At 36.6% G+C, this 21163-nt stretch overlaps 1 protein-coding gene across 4 annotated transcripts in view; it reads right to left on the bottom strand.

Annotated features, from left to right (window-relative positions):
* Positions 1–3195: 3195 nt before the first annotated feature.
* LOC117426183 (serine/threonine-protein kinase 11-interacting protein-like) overlaps positions 3196–21163 on the bottom strand; it is a 61043-nt gene continuing 43075 nt past the window's right edge. For 3 of the 4 annotated variants that reach the window (XM_034043558.3, XM_034043559.3, XM_034043557.3), the window contains exons 21-26: positions 19837–19934; positions 19396–19574; positions 14585–14669; positions 11660–11745; positions 11051–11277; positions 5548–8685 (exon numbers count right to left, since the gene is read on the bottom strand). In XM_034043558.3, coding sequence (XP_033899449.3) covers positions 8545–8685; positions 11051–11277; positions 11660–11745; positions 14585–14669; positions 19396–19574; positions 19837–19934 — 816 coding nt within the window. In that variant the 3' untranslated portion in view covers positions 5548–8544. Of the gene's footprint in view, positions 5115–5547; positions 8686–11050; positions 11278–11659; positions 11746–14584; positions 14670–19395; positions 19575–19836; positions 19935–21163 lie in introns of those variants that run through there. The other variant, XR_009330541.1, reaches the window with a different exon arrangement.

The following is a 21163-nucleotide window of genomic DNA, read 5'->3' as shown; positions in this document are numbered from 1 at the left end:
TTGAACATTGAAATACAACATTTTGGTTAATGGGAAAAGTAACCATTGAATTTAAAAGCCTTTTCAGACATCTGTATGCCTCAAGAAATGGGATCCCTATTACGAGTAACAAACAAAGTGAAAGCGGGTGTGTGTTTGGTAAAATGAGCACCAGAGCAATAAAATGAATACAAAATGTAAAAATTAGGGCCAAGAATAAAAATAACAGCAGACAAATAAGAATGCTAATAAGATGTTATAAGAAAATACTTTAAAAGCTTTCTGTATTTTTGAGCTATTTTAATTCAGGAATCTGTGAGGGCTAAGATCTAGGGACTCGTAACAATGTTCTCAAAGCCAGCTAACCTGTTAACATGTAAATAAACAGCCCAGTTAGAATAAAGGCTGTACGATATATATATGCTATGCTGGTGGAAGAAAACAATGTTATGACTAATATGTATTGCCATATATCATAGTTTTGTTTAATCTTACTAGTTTGCAAAGCCCAATTCCCCCTAATCCTCCTTCCTCAACCTGTTAGCACCTTGATTGTGAGGCGTTGAGGAAATGAAAGGACACAATCACACGTGCACCAGCTTCCTATTGACGACTAGCATTATCACACTGGGCACAATGGATATGAATCACCAAAGCTGTTCACTCTAGAGAGCTATTGCATCATTTTAATGAAAAGAAAACCCAGTCATATTACAACTAACTTCAATTAGACTTCAGTGGTGTTTCTTGCTAGATTTATAACATGTTCCTTTCACAAAAAAAGCTTTAATACAGTAAATAGAGGCCCTGTTCACTCTGCTTTTGTCTCAACTGCAGCTTAATGAGCTGGAGCTATGCTCTAGTACCATTCCTATGTAGTTGTTGCTTATTGTTGTAGCTACATTCTCGTTTTAGTCACTGTTTAAACATATACCAGCTTACTTTGCCCACACTTTGTCAATGTGACTGACCAGCAGGATGGTTTGTTTGTTTTCAAGAATTATGTATTTATTTTAAATATCTAGACAGGACTGGTGTAAAATATGTGTACATTATATGTGTGTGTTCAAAGTACAAACACCACAAAAACATAAAGTGTACATTACAATAGCTAAAAATTCCTGAATGCATTATGATATCTGTAGACGAGTTCGGTTTGAAAACGTGTCTCCTGAACAATGCCAATGTAGAGCCCAAATGTGGTCGTAAACATGACGGATCAAACCAATTGTGACAAGCAACAGATGCACTAAAGTGGCGCTAATCACAGAAACCTTTAACATTGGAGAAGACAAAGTTGCTTCCACTCGGACAATGTGCCAGACTTGACCAGGCAGTGTAGAGTATATCTGCAACAGTGCACTACGATATCAGGACCGCTTTTGACAATTCTGGTAATAATGCTGTGTTCTGATAATGGTTCTGATAGGGTTACACTGTTATTATAAAAAACATTTCTGTAAAAGTAAAAATTCTTATTATTATTTATAATAATAATAATAATAATAATAATAATAATAATAATAATTACAAATTTGAAGATCAAATTTAGGCCTCGACCGGTAGATTGCTCAATGTATAAAAGTACAAATCGTCAAAGTTTGTTATTCTATCATAAACTCCAGAGGAAGTTTTCTCCCCTTGCTGAAAACATGACCTGTGTAACACAGAGTTATCTGCAAACAGTTAAAAAAAATGCCTAAAACAGCGATTTAGAAGACGAGTCATGTTTTCTTGGGCAGGATTCAGTAAAAACATCAGAAATACAGTATTACCACATAGTGAGACATGGATGAAGATTGTGAAAGCCAAGTCAAATTACAAAGTGCGAGTTAAGGGCAAAGGCACAGAGCTTCGAGTAAGTTGCTTCAGATGTCATTTTACTTACTTTACAGTGTTTGCAATCATGTTCTGGGGTTCTAATAAAGTCCTATACAATTTAGTCCAAGTTCAGTATTCCCTATTGGTGAGCAAGACAGTGTAATGTTGTTTTATAAAGTTTACCAGAATTATACAGATCTGTAATTACCTCAAAGTTATATACCTGCAGGGAGGGAGAGAGGGGCTTTTAGCTTTCACAAAGACACCTCTAGAAAGTCATGTTACATAGTAAGCAGTGTGTAAGGCTTCTTGTAGGCTAATAATCCCCTAATTACTAGGTGTTTCCATAGTAACAGACCCCATTACATATGGCTTCCAAACAGCAGGGCAGCAAATGGTCTGTAACTCTGTCTACATGATGTCTGAAAGTTCCATAGAAGGTAGGTGATGAGGGGAGATATGCAGACAATAATGGCTTCTCCTTACCACTGGAAATAAAACATTTAAAGCTGTGGAATAATTTGAGACTAAAAACAAATATGTGAATTCTCCAGACCAAAATAATAATAAAGTTAAAACATTATTTTCACATTTCCGTTTTTATGTACTGTGTCAATATTTCACGATTAAAGCATTATCCATCAAAGTAGGTGATCGTTTGCCAAAACATATAACTTGAAAATTGATACATTCGACATGAAACAGGCAGAGGTTTGAAGAAAACACTAAATGCTGTAGCAACAAAAAAGTGTCAAGTGTGTTAAGACTTCTGTGACTTGCATACATAAAAAGACACCAGTACAGACTTAACAGGATTTTTATTTTTTATCAGTGCCTAACAAAGAGCAATCACACGACATTGTAACAGGGTGCTTTGTAAAGTAATTAGTAATTGAAACTGACTTGTTAGTTAGTTTTTTTGAAATTTATAACTAATTCAGTCTCCAATGTGGTCCATCGCCTTTAACAAACACTGAATTTGTTGCATACATACATACATACTTACACAGAGGTTTGTTTCCAGCCCTGTCACTCACTCACCTACAGACACAAACAGTCCCAGGGTTAAAAGGATTTTGAAGCCAGTGGCACTGGGAATGGCATGTACACACAAAGTATAACATTTTACATTAAGTCTGTAAATGCAACTATCTGCCTGCTTAGGGACTGATTTGATAAATGTACACTTATTTTTAGGGGTAATCCTGGGTTAACCATGGACATCTGGTAGATGTATGGGATTTCAATTCAGTGAGTATTACTATGAAGCTTGTACCAGGCTATATATGATAGGACTACCACTATCTACCAAGTAGTGGTATACCACATATTATCCATTCACTTGTAAAGCAGAATTACTGGGTGGGACATTAAGTTCTTCAAGTTTTTTTGTTGTTGTTTTTTTAATGTTTGTATTTATCCAAAGATCCAAAATGGACTATTATATAAAAGGGACAAGATGTTTAGAAAGCAATTAAAGGGTCTGAGGTAAAATGGGCAATCAAACCCGAATCCTAGTCTAAAGAACAAGGGGGAATTTACTGTGGAAGCTGTTTCACCTTTAATGGAGCTACCATTGGGTATATATTGGCAGGAATGAGCTTTGCTTATTTTTCCCATGTGTATCCAATCGTATGTAGGCACACTTCTGCAACTGTGTTCCTGGTCAGGTCATTTTCCTCACTTTACATACATCTTTTAACGTGAACACCGTGTGGGTGCTAATATGTGGGTGCCGTAGACAGTTAATATTCTTAAAACAATAACCGCGTCCTATTATAATTATTTTCATATATCATTTTCAATATTGCTCTCTGAAGACGATAGCGGATTTACACGTTATAACAAGCCAAAAATAGATCACATTCCATAAATCGTGTTTGTTCAACGTGAGTGAATGAATCAATACTGGGAATCTCTTGTTAGAAAGGTGGTATTTATTAAGCATGCAACAAAATATGTTTGAAAATAACACAAAACAGTTACATATTTAATATCACGTTAAAATATTACAGTAAGAACTAAGGTTTTCAACAACAACATACCCATGAAATATTAGTACATATTGACACTACAACAAGGGATCGCACAATACCCAAATAGATATTTAAGAGTATTGTTACCTAGCCTGGAAAGCAATCAAGTTTCAGTGTTCTATTATTAGACAAATTAGGTTAAAGATTTAATTCAATTTAGTTTTCTGTTAAAATATATAATATCCACAACATTTGCAATATATTTGTGAGGACAAAGACTATATGATCTACAACTATCTTTAAACAACGTCGGTCTTCAGTATGTTTAGCATTATCAGATACATATTAAAAGGACCTACTGTTTAAAGACGGCTCTCAAAATGGATGCAAAATAGAAAAAAAATTAATTGGCAAAAATGGGCCTACATGGGATTCGATACACATGGAAAAGATAAGAATGCGACAATCGACCAATCTGTTTCTGTAAAATATATCCTGTGGTAGATTCATTAAAGGTGTGGGCAAATTTCCCTTGTCCTGAGTGTACCTGCCCCAGTAGTTGGGAGAGCAGCGTTTTGTTATTTGGTCATTTGTGGGGACAGGTGCAATGCAGTGAAGACGGAGACCAACAATATGCCATGTTTACTGGTTGGTACAGAATAATCAGTTGTTAATATTCTAAATGCAACACGATACCATTTCAACTCTTGCTGTATTAACACTTTCATGCATGCCATTTTCCCCATATAAAGCAATGGAAAAAATTATTTATTACATGTACAAAAGTACTTTTTCAGCTATAAAATATTGGAAACATGAAAGGCGACATCTCTTTTTTGGTCTCTTGTCCATTGAACACAATTGTCTATAAAAGGTATTGAAACTTGAGAAGGCATTAAATACTTGCTAGTGTGTGTTTAAAAGAAACCACGTAGACATCCTTTTTAGAGGATAAGATGGCGCTTTCAATAACTTTGGGAGGCACGACTAGCAAGCATTGTTAATGTAACACAGAGATAAACTGCAAACCCAAGAAGCAGATGGCTACGTGGCTCCTAATAATGTATTTGCAAAGCCTGTTCTTGGAGAGCTGTGAAATTTAACACCTACCCCCAGCATGTTTTAGACACCATTGTGAATCCAGTTCTTTTTAGTCGATGCATGACTTTCATGCCCCTGTGAGATGGCTTTACAGGAAAGGGGCCCACCCCTGTATCTTCAGAGAAATAAACCTGGGTTCGTCTGTGGCTACAGCATTCAGCTTTGCATTGACATCATAGAGGGATAAATGCAATAGTACCGGTGTCCTAATGGTTATACTCTACAGGTTCAGAAAATCTGAAACACAAACAACGATACTATTCATTGTGAAACATCAGTAATTGTTCCAGTCATGGATACAGATGCTTTAGGTAAATCATCCAAAACACCCAATCAGAATTTTATGGTAAAAATTTCAGTCAAGTGGACATTGAAGAAGGCACTAGCTCAAATGTTTGTCTGCTTGTCTGAGTTTCATGGAACTTTTATCATGGATGCAGAAGCGCCTGCTAACCAAGCGCTTGCAACAGCCCCCAAACTCACAACAGGGAGAATCAGCTTTTATATATTCAATTCTGTCTTTCTAAAGTTGAGCCAATAATGATCAACAGGGGTGACGTTTCATGCTGATACAGCACCAGGACTTAAAATTTGGTAAAATAGACTAATCGTCATTCAGTTACATTTCAGTCTTACAAAATTTGGTAAAACGGGGAAACACCATGTTATTCACGAATAGTTGTGGCATAGGTGGCGTAGCTGGCTAATGCATGAGCATTTCATACTTCATACCTCTGGAGACCCGGGTTTGAAACCGAGTGTGGACAGTGCTAACTTCAAATGGTGCTGGTAATCTCTTATAGTCCCTGCCAGCACTGTGCCCGACTGTAGTCATTGCTATCATCCTCGTAAGGAGCTCTAAAGAAAAAACAAAAAAAACAATTAGTATAAAAAACAAACAATTTTTTTTTGTTTACAAATGTTTAAAATCCCAAGTGTTTGCAAATTATTTGCATTGTCTCTCCATGTCAGTGTGCTTTGACCTGACTCATTAATAAAAAATAAAAAAATAAATTATATATCACATGTAATGTGATCATCTTATAATCATGGCTCAATTACGTTTCTCTGGACCCGGTTGTTCACTGTGAGCAAATTTGTGGGGGCAATTTGCCTGTGGTTTGCCTATGGGTGAAAATAATTTTGTAAGCAGCACACAATTACCCATCTTTGCACTGTAGGTGTCCCTATTCACAAAACTTTAAGGACTGCTGCTAAAGTGGATGTACTCAACTAAATAATGTCATACCTGTCATGCACTTACATTCACTTTATGTGTCTCAAATGGACAGTTTTAAAAAATATATATACATGTAAACATGAATTTTAATTTCAAGACATATCTGATCCTATATGTTGGCTAAATCCCATATTGACTCATTTAATCAAGTTTACAGTTCATGATTTAAATGTTTTTTTTTTTTAATGTTTATAAGTTTATTCCACTTTTTAAAAGCACTGTTTAACTGAAGAGAATCTGGCAAAAAACAAACAGCAACAATCCTGTATAGAATAGGCAAGGCTTGGCACACCCCTACAAATCACCAAGCACATTAACCATCAGTCTGGATGGGGACACTAGACCTTACAGCATGCAAACCGTTCATAAAATATACATACAAATAAAGATTACTAGCTCTGCAAGAACATGTGACGTCATTTCTTGTTTGCATTTAAAATGTTACACTTTAAACAGTTTAAACTTCTTCCATGTGGAAGTTGTAGCGTCACTGGCATTTAAACAAACACACAAATGAACAAAATGTGTTTTTATTGAAACAATCTGCAAACTAATAATACAAAAATTACACTGTTTACGACTGACATTTCGTAAAATACCATACATAAATACATACATATATAAGACATACATTATTTACTTATTTTTATTTACAGTTTCACAGTATAACAATTCCCAAATATTGCCAAAGGCTATTATCAAAGATATTTATTCCAAAGTATAACTTGTTTTTGTTATTATTTTAAGAAGAAAAACACCAAATTAAAATTATAAAACTAGAAAATAACAACTATGAAATGTAATTTAGGGTTTTTTGGAAGTTGTTAATTTTGTAATAGAAACTGTTGTTTCTCTTCTTTAAAAAACAAAAGAAAAATGCTTTTGATATATACCTCTAGTTTCCCTTTTAGTTTCCAATGAAACATCTTGGCGGCCATTTTCTCTGTGTTGGTGCTACATAGCGACACATTTCAACTCTGCTAAGCTTTACTCATACACTCCTATTTAGGAGTACTTGCAATGTGGCTTTATTTCCATTTTCTCACCTTCAGTCTGCTTGTGGTAACCTCTTTTGGTCTTTTATCCCCAGGTGAGTCAACTGAAGACAACCTAATCATTTTTGTGTGGACCTTCTCAAAAACAGAAATACCTCTACTTTTATAACTTCAGGAAACGTCCCTGCTCTGTTCGTATAGCTACTCCATGAGGCCCCCAAGAAATAATAAAACAAAATTCTAAGACACAATATTTTAACAAACATTCTATATTACCATTACTGGCATACCGAACTCCAATTAAGCAAAAGTGATATGGAACCTTTCCCAGAGGTGCTTTTGTTAAAATGGGATTTACAAATTAGCGAACACGAATTATAAAAGATGGTAACAATTCATGCAAATTTCATTTTTTTTTTTTAGCATTTTAGCCATGACCAGCGTCATTAATCAGATGGGGGGGGGAACGTCAAAAAGTCAAATCAATCCCCACTACTTATATTTTTGAACCTCTGAAACAGCTGCCTGGTTATTAGGGTATTGAACACTGAGGACTGTTTCAAAATTACTTTAGAAGACCAAATGGAAGCTGGGGAATGAAATGATTTTGTTATCAAATCCCATAGCTCATATTATCACATCTGCTTTAAAAGGAACTTCAAAACACTCAATCATAAATTCAGGTCAGGTACACAAATGTGTTGACCAATGTCTTCCCAAGTAAAAAAAAAATACTATAGTATTGTATAGTAATGGCCAAAAGACTATAGTTTTCTATTTATTGATCAATCGTTTATTAATTGACCCATGTTTTTCTACAATTCGAGTGTTGCCTGACCACCTACCGATCAGGAGAACTAAAGATCACAAGACAGCCTTTTCTTGACAAAGCTACTGAACCCTGGATGCAAGGACACAGCCTGGGTGCAGTGACCCAGCCTGGGAAATTGTTGCCAGGATGCAATGAGGTGAACTATGACCAGATGATTTTCCATCAACCCACAGGAGCACCAATGAAAAGGCAGCACTCCCTGTGGGTCCCCAGCCAAGATCGTCAACTCAATGAAAACTGAATTCGAACTAGCAAGCTCCTAATTGTATGACTTGCCCTGCCCTTCAGCGCGTTGGAGCCTTTTCAAAGGACCCAACTTGGGAAATTGTTGCCTGGATGCAAGGAGGTGAACTATGACCAGACAATTTTACATCAACTGACGGGAGCACTAATGTAAATGCAGCACTCCCTGTGTTCCCCCAGCAAAGATCGGCAACAATTCAAACTGGATTCAAACCAGAAAGCTCCTGATTTGATCTCACCCTGCCCTTCAGCATGGTGGAGCTTTTATTGGATGAAGCACTGGAAACCCCCTACTAAAATATACCAGTGTTTCTGCCACCTCTGTATGTCCTTGGGAAGTTGAAAATGGCAGTTCCCTTAGGAACCTGTTTTGTGAAGGGTGGTATTGAGTTTGACTCCAAACATGGCTTCCCATTGAGTCCTGACCCACTCCACAAGATCCTTCACCAGACCCTGGCTCTCTGTCTGCAGGCACCATGTCTTCTCATCCTTGGCAATCTGCAAATAGAAACACAAACACAACAGCATGTCACTGACTGCCAGTATAAGAACATAAGACAGTTCACAAACGAGAGGAGGCCATTCGGCCCATCTTACTCGTTTGGTTGTTAGTAGCTTATTGATCCCAGAATCTCATCAAGCAGCTTCTTGAAGGATCCCAGGGTGTCAGCTTCAACAACATTACTGGGGAGTTGGTTCCAGACCCTCACAATTCTCTGTGTAAAAAAGTGCCTCCTATTTTCTGTTCTGAATGCCCCTTTATCTAATCTCCATTTATGACCCCTGGTCCTTGTTTCTTTTTTCAAGTCAAAGAAGTCCGCTGGGTTGACATTGTCTATACCTTTTAAGATTTTGAATGTTTGAATCAGATCGTAGTCTTCTTTGTTCAAGACTGAAGAGATTCAATTCTTTTAGCCTGTCTGCATAAAACATGCCTTTTAAACCCGGGATAATTCTGGTTGCGCTTCTTTGCACTCTTTCTAGAGCAGCAATATCCTTTTTGTAACAAGGTGACCAGAACTGAACACAATATTCTAGATGAGGTCTTACTAATGCATTGTAAAGTTTTAACATTACTTCCCTTGATTTAAATTCAACACTTTTCACAATATATCCAAGCATCTTGTTGCCCTTTTTTATAGCTTCCCCACATTGTCTAGATGAAGACATTTCTGAGTCAACATAAACTCGTAGGTCTTTTTTATAGATTCCCTCTTCAAGATCACGCAGAAACTGCTGCGTGATCTTGGTTAGCGGTTTGTAAATAACTCCTTTCATTTGTGCTATTGGGAGGATCTCATCCGGCCCAGGGGATTTGTTTATTTTAAGAGCTTTAAGACCTAGTCTCTTTAACACTTCAGTTATGCTAAAGTTATTTAAAACTGGAAAGAACATGTCGACATGTGGGGCATGTTGTCCATGTCCTCCTTTGTAAAAACTTGTGAAAAGTAATCATTTAATATATTTGCTATTTTTTTTTTCTTTGTCTATGATTTTGACATTTGTATCTCTTAGACATTTAACCTCCTCTTTGAATGTTCTCTTGCCGTTATAATATTGGAAAAACATTTTGGATTTGGTTTTAGCCCCCTTAGCAATGTTAATTTCTATCTCTCTCTTGGCCTTTCTAAATTCCTTTTTGACTTGTGATTGCAGTGGAAGATTAGCAGGAATAAGGGATTATCAACAGATTTCCAACGTAGGGAACAATACAGCTGCAAAGTGGATTATCTAAAACCTGGTTATCTGAAATTCTGGGTCATCTAAACAAACATCATGTAACGTTACAGTATAGTATACAGTAATGACTAATTAACGTGTTAAGCAAAACTGGTAACTGTTAGTAATAGCTAAATTACATTAACAGTTTTTACTTTACCTTTTTGTGATTGTTATTAGTTATATATATATATATATATATATATATATATATATATATATATATATATATATTATATATATATATAGATAGATGTAGATCTATTTTCCACTGTGCTGTAATAAGGCATGATTTTCTTGCTTTCTGCATTTACACCTGTGCATTTTGAAATGTATTTATTTTCACATCGCATGCCCCTTAAACTGGAATATATAATTTAAATGAAGTAGCATTTTAAATATGATGTAAATGCAAATGCAATATGTGCCTTTAAAGAATTTTTATAAAGACCTAGTAGGTGACTAATGACTGATATGAGATGACAAAGGCTGCTGAGTACATCTTAAAAGGTATCTGTCACTATGCATATGATAACAAATACCGAATGCAGGCACTGATCAGGCTGATCAAGCAGTACTAAAATGATACTTAGTAATACATGCATACAAACATGTTGACAATGTCTTTACATGTTATAATTTAACCTCTATGTAACCAGTTGTGCAGGATGGATTTTCACTTTGTATTAAGGGTGTGGCCTACCTTCCCAGTGACCACAGCAGAAAAAAAAACAACACTCTTCTATTGCTCCAGTCTCACTCATAAGTAAAAACATGTTTTAACTCACCATTGTTGAAAGATAATTGTAACGGTACCTCAATGTTAAGGTAGTCCAAAATTAGAGATTATCGGGATCTGTAAAACCGTCAACAATCATCCTAAATTAACCGGTCCTACCTTCAACTAAGTTGTTTCTTGCTAGCAGTATACCAATTAAAAATATAAATAATATTAAGTTTATCTGGGGTGCTTCTGGTACGGATAGCATATTAAATTCTGGGCAGGACGGTTATTCCAGTTGTACCTGGTCATTGCTATAGCTGTCGAAAGTGGATTACACCTCTGCATCCCAAAGTTACAGGCTTTTATAAAAACCTTTAAAACAGAGTTCTAAAATACACATTTACTGAATGTTTTTCCTACCTCATCATAAAGTTTGATATCGACCCTGTAGGGGGAGGACAAGAAGAGATGAACTGAACTAACACAGCTGATTGGCTGTGTCTCGTGGATGTGAACCGTCCCACTAATGGATTCTGTATTCTCATTGGATGTCTGGCTGGACATGCCTTTTCTCCATTGGTGGTCTTCACTCAGCAGGTACAGCGTGGCTTGCGTCACCAGCACTGTTACTGGGGCCAAACTGCCATCTAAAATAGTAAATAAATAATTAAATAAATAAATAAATAAATAAATAAATAAATAAAAAGGGCTAAAATGCCATTTTTATGCATTCATAACTAGCTAATTTTAAACCCAAAGTTTGTGTCAGTGACGACTGCGAAGACAGGTATGTATGACACTTGAGTTTTACACTGGTAGTAAATTGATAATATTTAAGGTACCAATGCACTTGTGGGTCGGATTGCTATTAAATTTATCTTTTGCAAAATGGAACAATTACACTGTCCTGAGTTGGGTAAAATACCACACACCTGTCATTCAGTCTGCATATATTCAACTGCCCCATACTTTGTGAAGGTTCGTGTAATTGCCAAATGTTACGTTCAACCCCTGTGCACTGTACTGTACCTTGAACTAAAAATGCCAGGAGATAGAAGAAATGTAGGTGGCTGTCTTCCGAGATGTCCGATTCAGCATTTTCACACAATAAAGGCCTATAAAATAAAACAGATCAAAACGGTTGCAATGCATTCTGCTCGCGCATGTTTTGTATCGCATATGCAGTAATATAAACCAATGGGACAACCTTGTATAAGAACATAAGCACTAAGAAAAGTTCCAAATCAGAGGAGGCCATTCAACCTGGAATTTTGTCTTGTTGGTTCTTAAAGGAACCCAATGCCGTAGAAGTGACAACATGGCTTGGTTACCGATTCTATTATTATTATTATTATTATTTATTTCTTAGCAGACGCCCTTATCCAGGGCGACTTACAATTGTTACAAGATATCACATTATTTTTACATACAATTACCCATTTATACACTTGGGTTTTTACTGGAGCAATCTAGGTAAAAGTACCTTGCTCAAGGGTACAGCAGCAGTGTCCCCCAGACCTGGAATTGAACCCACGACCCTCCGGTCAAGAGTCCTGAGCCCTAACCACTACTCCACACTGCTGCCCTATACTGCTCACCATGTAACAAACAGACTAATTGGGCAGTAAGAAAACTGGGGATTATAAATCAGAAGGTCTATTTAGTAGTTACAGCCAGATAGCAATCTGTTTAATTACACCCTTTGAGGTCAAAGATTACAGAACACTTTATGAAGACTGACCAGCAATGACAATTGAGTTTTACTTGAGTAAAACTTGGACTGTGCCACTACTGGATGGAAATGTGGTTATACCCAGGGGACAAGATAATGATGTACTGAGAGTTCAGACAGGATTCTTAGAGCTCTACTGCTGCCACAGGAGTGCTTTACACAGAGTTTAAAAAAGTACCAGCATGTGAGGACTGAAATAGAAAACTATACAAATACAAAGGGAATTTTAACAACAAGAATATTAGTTAAGATCACTAATATTTTACACCCATACTGAGTTTCTCTAAGACCCATACTGAGACTCTTAATTCATACCCATACCCAGGGCATCAGTGTGGAGTAGTAGGGCAGCAGTGTGGAGTAGTGGTTAGGGCTCTGGACTCTTGACCGGAGGGTCGTGGGTTCAATCCCAGGTGGGGGGACACTGCTGCATTACCCTTGAGCAAGGTACTTTACCTAGATTGCATCAGTAAAAACCCAACTGTATAAATGGGTAATTGTATGTAAAAAAAAAAATAATGTGATATCTTGTAACAATTGTAAGTCGCCCTGGATAAGGGTGTCTGCTAAGAAATAAATAATAATAATAATAATACCAAATTGCTCTTTAATGTTAATTCAAAGGAGACTGTTGTCTCCAAGTAGTTATTGCTTAAATATATTGAAATGAGGGTAGTTCAGAAGGGTGCAAGGCTAGTGCAAGTTTAAAACCCTCCAGTTACCGGGGAATCAGCACTTTGTATAACAATGAACAAGACTGTCGGACACTGCAGCTTTTAAACAAAAACAAACATTCCTAAACCAAAGTGAGTGAATGAAAGACATTAAAAATTAATCTGGGAGACCAGATAAATGATTGGCAAGACCCAGCTGTGTTTACGAAACAAAGGTTCATAGACAGGGGTGGGGGGGGGACAACAGGGTTTTTCATACAGGCTGTGGACTTGGACTTACTTTCCATATCAAAGTGGTCATGCAATTAAATACACAGCACTTCAGACAGTGAATTTTGAACTCTGAATACAATAGTAGTTGTGGAGCTGCCAGACTAAACACAAAGGGAACTCAGTGGGTTTGCCCTAATCAAGGTCAAGCCATTTTTTATTGCCCAGTACAACGCGGAGTATAGTTCAGACTATAAAATGAAATCCTACAACAATTATTGATTTTGTGATGAAAATAAATTTAGATATCTTTAATTTAAAGTTTTGATGAACAATAATACTGTAATAATGATCATCAGAGTAGGATCTACTGTCCTCTAAAGAGAAGTGGTTCTACATATTGCCGCTGGTAGTAATTACTATGGTTTAAAGAACCTTGGTGTTACAGAAGCCCCTGCAGTGTTTACAAGAAACGCATATTACCTTAGCTGTAGCCTGTGCTGTCCAGATTGCAGCCATATTTTTTAAACATAATCTCAATGGTTTTGATACTTTTATTCACAGATCATGGATAAATAAACTGAGGAATTCCTTTTTTTCCCCGACTTAGTCAGGAAAGTTCATCAGGGGTAAGATCATTTTTCTTCTAAACAAAGCAATGTGTCCAGTTTATGCTCCCTCCTGCACCAATGCAGGAGATTTGATTGACAGGAGTGCTGTATTGTGGGAACAGAAGACCAGCATAGTTGCAGAAGTGAGCGTGATTTGGATCCACTGTGACGCTCATCAGAGAAGTCATCGCTCTTCCCACAAATGCTCACAAGTAAAAGTTAAGAAACGTCCCCCCCCCCCACCCCATGTGATTTATGACCCATGATAAATAAAAATATTAAAACAATCAGGATTATGTTATAGGGTTACAGGACAGTGAATGTCTGTGTATGTGGGTAATATCGGCACGCATGTAAGTGAATGGACCATGTATTCTATATACAACTTTATTATTCATATACAAAAGTTAAAAATACAGAGATATTTGCTTTCTTATTATTACCAACCTTTATTTAGCCCATTGTCAATTTCACTGAAAAGAGAGAAAAGACTGATGGAGAGAGAAGACTTAAGTAGCTGAGCTACTCTGACGATTGTTGGTTGAATACAGAAGACGAAACATGTGCACTCTAATTGGCTGAAAGATCTTGAGCTGTCTATACTGAAGAATATAACGCTGCAATGCAGACAATGTGGGATACAGCAAAGATAAAGTAGCATTTCTTTGAAATATTGCAGGGGGTGCTTTAAATAAAAGGGAATTGTTCATCAGTTTGAAATCCTTACCAGAGGTGGTGCTGGGGATTGACTCTTGTGGTTGAGATGGATTTCAGTTTGCTGTCGGAATTGTGGGCAAATCCACGGACAATACCTAGAGAGGAAGAATATTTTATGTAACTGAAAGCAGATTTAAATCTCACAAATTTATTAAAAAAATGATGATAAAATGATAGATTGAACTTAATCTTATCTCACCAAATGCACAGAGTCTACTTTGACAAAAGACAAATAGTTCCTTTAAACCCCTCGGACAGGTTACATTTTAACTTTCTGATCGCTAAAAGGGACATGCATCATAGCACTCAACTGTCCTGTAAACATGCTGACTGTATTTATTCATATGTCTTCCTGGCATTAGTAGAACAATGCCATAATGTGTTTATTGTGGTTTCCCCAACTTTATGTCAAGAAGCCCTACTGTTGTCTTCCCATTCCACTCACTATTCTAATGTTTAAGCAATTCTATTAGCCATATCTGGTTAAGAAAGCGGCAATAGACCCTATCATGTGCATAAACAATAGAACCAAACTATGTGCACATTCAAGGTCTGGGTGGCAAAAAGCATGTATTGAACTGCACTGGGTTACATAAATAAAAACATAATTTTGTAGTTTAGTATAAAAAGCTCTTACAGAACATACACACGCCTTCTGACTTCTGATTATTTGTAATGTATTTTCTTTATAGTAATGTATTGGGTACTTGTTATATATCCAGGTAAATGTGTTTGAATGTGTGTTTTTATCATTTTTAAAATGATATATGCTGCTTCTTCCTATAAATACAAATAAATAGTATTCATAATCACCTGTTGCTCAAATGAAGCACAATCCTGAATGCTATTCATCACGTCATCTATTAATATTTATTTTATGTAATAAATACATTTGGAACTTTTCCTGCACCGGTGTATTACAGGAACTGGAGGAAGGTGGTAAGACCTTGTAAGCCTTTTACTTATGGGGGCCCTAGGCTCAGGAATTAATTGAAGAGAATGTTTAGGTCAGAACTCACAGAGCTATGAAGCTCTAGCTACTGTAGTAGAAACACAATGACTTCAGTTACCCCTCAATTTTGTTAGGGAATCCAAAAACAAAGAAAATTAAACAAACAAACATAGATTTCTTTCCATTTGAAAATGTCCATCAGAGTTGATGACAGGGCATAACATGCAAGAACCAAAATAAAAGGACAGTTTCGAAAACCTTTTCCAGCTGAAATAAAAGCAAACGGTCACTTCAAATTCAACCCTTTCTGTGTTTGTTACCACCACTCTGGACAATTTCCTGGAATTTTCCTGGTTAGCCCAACAAAGTTTGTGTGAATCCAAGGAAAATTAACATTTTATTCTAGAGGTCAAAGGCCATGACATTAGGGGCCTGCCAAAAGGGCTAGACGCTCTGGCACCAGAAATGTCAATCTCTGTGTTAGGAGGTCATGACAGAACATTCCAGATGTTCTATTAGCATAGGCAAGCACTAATAATTGTAATAGCAGTTTTGTGTTATGAAGCATCTGGCTACTATTAAGCTTTTTTTTAAAAAAAAAAAAAACTGCATTGAGGACCAATCTATTAAGACATTTTGACATTCAAAGACAACTGACATACTAATAGTCTAATTTACAGAAAATGGGACATCTGCACACAATTTTGGAAAAACGTCCTTCCTCCCCAATTGATGCTTCTTTGATCACATCGACCTCAGAGAAATAGGACTTGCCTTGCACTTGAACTGCAAAGTTTAGTTAAATTAGGTGAAAACCTCACTGCAGAATGTCTGTAATATTTTTTACAAAATCTTTTTGTATAGTAACATTTATAACTGACATTTTATACTTGTGTTGGACATTAACTAGTTGTTTTTAATAGTAAGGCTGATAACAGATATCAATTACTTTCCCTTAGTTACGAAATATCTGTTGAATGGATAATTGTCTCCTCTTTAGAAATATGCAAAATATTTCCTTGACCAGTCTGTCCCACAAGTGTATTGTTACCCCAAATGCGATCCACTTGCAGAATGACTGGGAATGTCATTTTCTATAAATAAAACATTTATAGAAAGTAGTCCATACCTGTCACAACTATCTGTAAACAGTACCCCAATAATATGATTAGTCTGTTCATGGAAAGCACCACAGACAGTTGTGAACCAGCACACTTTTTTAGTGAACCTATTTTGGGTAACAGTGTGACCAGGATGGCTGGTGGATGATGTCAGACCCTGAAGACAATACACACACAAAAGGCAGGACTGGGGTAATGAATGCATTACTTGCGCTTTTTAATAAACAAAACAAGCACAGGGGTGGGGAGTACCCCGTCACACACAGTCTGAAAATGTTAAAATGTTGCATGATTTTGGTCGTCAACATGGATCTTTTAGACAAAAAGGTTGGGCAGTCTTGTTTAAGACATTCAGGCCCTATTATATCAAATGCTCTTGATACATAAACCTTTTCATAGTGCTGTTAACATAAACAATGTTGAAAGGATTTCTCAGTCTACTCAAGTGACGTTCTTAATAAAACAAGCATGTACTACTTCCTTTTGAAGTTTTATCCTAATCAGACAGGCTGTTCTCTAGCTATGTGCAGAACTCTAAAATGACATACAGAAAGAAAATCAGACTAAATTGTACACACCCTCTGTATGATTTAGTTTTCAGTTACTGCATGTATACACTGAATGTGTGACTATTATAAAACAGGGATGTGAATTGTTTAGCAACTCTCAATACTTTTGCTTGTTTAACTTACTTGTAGATTTTCAAAATGTCAGATGAAAGTAAAAACTGAACTTGGTGTTCTATGCAAAGTACCCACGTATTTTTTCTAAGCTCTGTACACCGATGTGTAAATAACATTTACTTAAGCATCTAATTTATTTTTTATAGCTTACTGGTATAGTGTATTGTGTACTGCACAGCAGTAAATGTGAAATACTGTTTAATTCCTAATTGTAAGGTATTTTTTTTAAAAATTAAATATAGCAATATTTAATCCTCCACTAGTATATGAAATCCCTTCCAGTCTGGTACTTCTTGGATGATTTGGCCATGTGCATAACATCCTTTCTGCCGATGACATCACTGTAGAACTCCTTGCAGCTCATGCTGAAATTCATTTTTACTTGCGTTTCACACCTCACCAGTGCAATACTGCTTCGATTCCTCACACAGCCTTGCAGTACTGTGTGATACACTGGATATCCAACGTTTCATTGGGCTTGCTGAAGAAGTCTGAGACAAGGGTATTCGGTTTAGCAGTTTGGCAGTTTTGCACATGTTGCTCAGTCCCTGACCATCTTCTGGTGCCTCCTCAAGACACACCTGTTCAGACAGCATCTGTAAACCTCACAACTCTGGACTACACAGGACTGTGTGGCACTAAAGGGTAACCGTATTCACATTTTTTGTAATTGCTCTTATTTGAAATCGTTGTATTTACTACTTGCTCTTAATGGACTTTACTCTTATAAGCACATACTTACTATTTGTGTAACTACTCTTAGTCGAAATCACTCTCAAACTTAATTATTTACTGTATTTTTTATTTTCTCTTGTTTGCATTTGCTCATATGTACTGCCCTTATTGTATTTTATAACTGCTCTTATCTGTAATGTGATATATCGTAATGTGATATTTCATAATGTGATATTTTGTAACAACTTATAAGTCGCCCTGGATAAGGGAGTCTACTAAGAAATAAATAATAATAATAATAATAATAATAATAATAATAATAATAATAATAATAATAATATGTTGTATCCCACCGACATGATGCTTCACATCCGACTCGCCGCGGTGATTGATGCCGCATTCTTTGTTACACAATTTACAAAATGCCTTTGTAACAGTCATGATTGAATCCAGGTATAATTTTTTTTCTCACTCCATTCAGTACTTCTTTTTTTGTTTTTTAGTGACAGGTTCACCAACAACACCAGCCATCATGACACTACACCAGTAAAAACGTGCTGAAGCATACGTATACGCATGCCCGGTCCCCGGACGCACGCACCAAAAAACACATGACGCATCAGCATCATATGACTGCAGGTTAATGTGACTGGATAGCGGCATAGATGCAAACAACTCACTCAAACAACACGCCCAAAACTAGTAGAGTATGCTGTTACACCGCGAGACAGTACAAGCGCCACAGATATGAAATTTCCTAACTCAAAAATCAAATTTATAGGAATTACAAGTAGGTACATCCTACTACTGTATATACAAACCTAGTACAGATTCAGCATTATAAAGTCTACTTTTTAAATCTCAGCACAGCTTAGCCTCCAGCAACTAAATGAAACTGACACCGTCCTGTACTTTCAAAAGGACCTGCCTATCATTTTTATGAAACTGACACAGCCCTGCACTTTCAAATTAGCTGTCTATTTAAGTTATACCTGATCGTATTCAGACATTGTACTAGTATTTTGATTTGAAATTTATCTACCCTTGTTCAAAAAAAAAAAAAAAAAAAAGAAGTTCTTTAAAATATTAAAACATGTCAAAAATATCTATATTATACTATGTTTAAATTTGTACTTCACTGGTCTCCTGTCCCATTTTTAAAACTCAAACCCCACGGCATTTTATTCCGGCGTCAACACGAATTACACCCTTTGTCAACAATAATGATTTTTAACAGCATGTTGAGTGTCATATAATTGCTGTAACTTTAACTGATTTCAGACATTTATCTACTTGGGAGTCGGTTTATATCTTTGTATTCTTAAAAAGACGCCACAGCTTATTTCCTGACGATGTGTATATTTACTTGTGACTTCACACATGTTGTTACCTGTAAGCAGATTGAAGAAGCTCTCGCACTTCTCCCTGTCTCGGATCAGCAGCGTGTAGGCGGCTCCACTGTCCTCAAACTCAGCTCTGATACTCTGGCTGCCCAGCCCCACCTCCAGGTAGCTTAGTTCTGCGATGCGATGGCTCTCGCGCTTCCGCAGCCAATCAGACGGCTGGCCTCTGTCAGGTCATACGCACACTTAATGACAATAGCTGTGCAACTCTAGCAGCTCTCCAGAGTTCAATAATTCAGTTATTGGAATCGTACATAACATCCAATGTTTTAAAATCCATCCTTATTGTAAGCGTGGCCAATGTTATCACTGGTCTCTATCTTCTGTTGAAGATATTTTGGTTCTTTTTATATGTATTTTATACTCAAATTTGGAATATTCCGATATTTGCATCTGACAGGAAAGGTTGATAAAGAGGTGGCACTTACTGTATCTCTGAGCAGATCACCAAGACATGAATCCAGTGGTCTGATACGACCAGCAGTGAAGGAACCTCCTCTGCATCTCCAAATTTCACTGTTGACAGCTGCAAGAACATAAAACAGACGTTCACAATTAGATTAAAGTTGTTTTGGTCAAAATATAAAATGAAGGCACCTTTCGGGCTGCAGGGGTTATGTGAATTATTAGATTAAATCTCCCATTCACTCAATGAATACATTGGTATTCCATTAACCTACACATGAAAACAGAGGACTCTCTCCCAGCTGTGGAGGAGTGGAAGTTATGCAGAATAATCTGTATTTCAATGGGAAACATGGAATGGAAAATTCTGACATTTATATAAATCAACTAATTTATTTCATAGGTCATAGGAGGGTGAGAAGGAGTTTCTATGTAGTGATAATTTTACATTCTGAATCACTGTCGTCTTGAACCTCCAATGGAGCCACCAACTTAATAAACTCAATGACAAAGTATTTCTCCAATTCATTGAAGACATTGAGAAAGACCTCTAGTTGAAACATTTTTCACTGAATTTATTAAGTTTCTTGTCATATTTCTAAATCTAATACTACTGTGTAACGGTTATGGATGATAATAATGGTACCATATTCATGCTACCTAAATAATAAGCAAGCATCCCTTTTAGAAATGTGACTGTGAATGAAGTGCATTGCACTCACATGGTTTCAATGTGTGCTGATCATGCACTATATAGGTAGTGTGGATATATGTATGTGTGGTAACAAATAAAACACCACACCCATAACTTGTGTAAGCATCGATCCACCTGGAATAACAGCTTTAATAATAAAAAGCCTGTTCTTTGATGACACCAACATAGCCCAATTAAATGAATTATCTTGCAGACGACAGAACATTTACTTGCTGTGGAGAGCTCCAGTTTCTAATTTATATGACTAATCCATCTTCACCAGAATATTCATCAAGTTTGCTAATCCTCTGATGCAGTGCTAAACAGGATTCCTTTGTAAAAGTTATTAACTGGGGTGAAAGACAGGGAGATAAATGAAAGGGTTTTGTCCAGAAACATTACTTGCATATTTGCGTCTTAATAATCATTCCACAACACTGATTAGCCCCCCATTCATTTACTGTTCTGTCAAGCCACTGCTTGCATTCTCCCCATCACGTAAGAGATTTTTAAATGCCATCAACTTAGGAAAGCAGTGGGAGTGCAGCGAGGCAGATTGATGAGTTTGATATAAATCATGAAGTCTCTCCAAATTAACTGCAAATTTACGTACAAGTTCCTCAACACATCACATGGTTTTATTAACTGGATAAGCA

Source organism: Acipenser ruthenus, chromosome 11 (genome assembly GCF_902713425.1).
Source record: "Acipenser ruthenus chromosome 11, fAciRut3.2 maternal haplotype, whole genome shotgun sequence".
Taxonomy (NCBI): Eukaryota; Metazoa; Chordata; class Actinopteri; order Acipenseriformes; family Acipenseridae; genus Acipenser; species Acipenser ruthenus.
The sequence above is the reverse complement of the archived record's forward strand: the minus strand, read 5'-3'. Positions and strand labels throughout refer to the sequence as shown.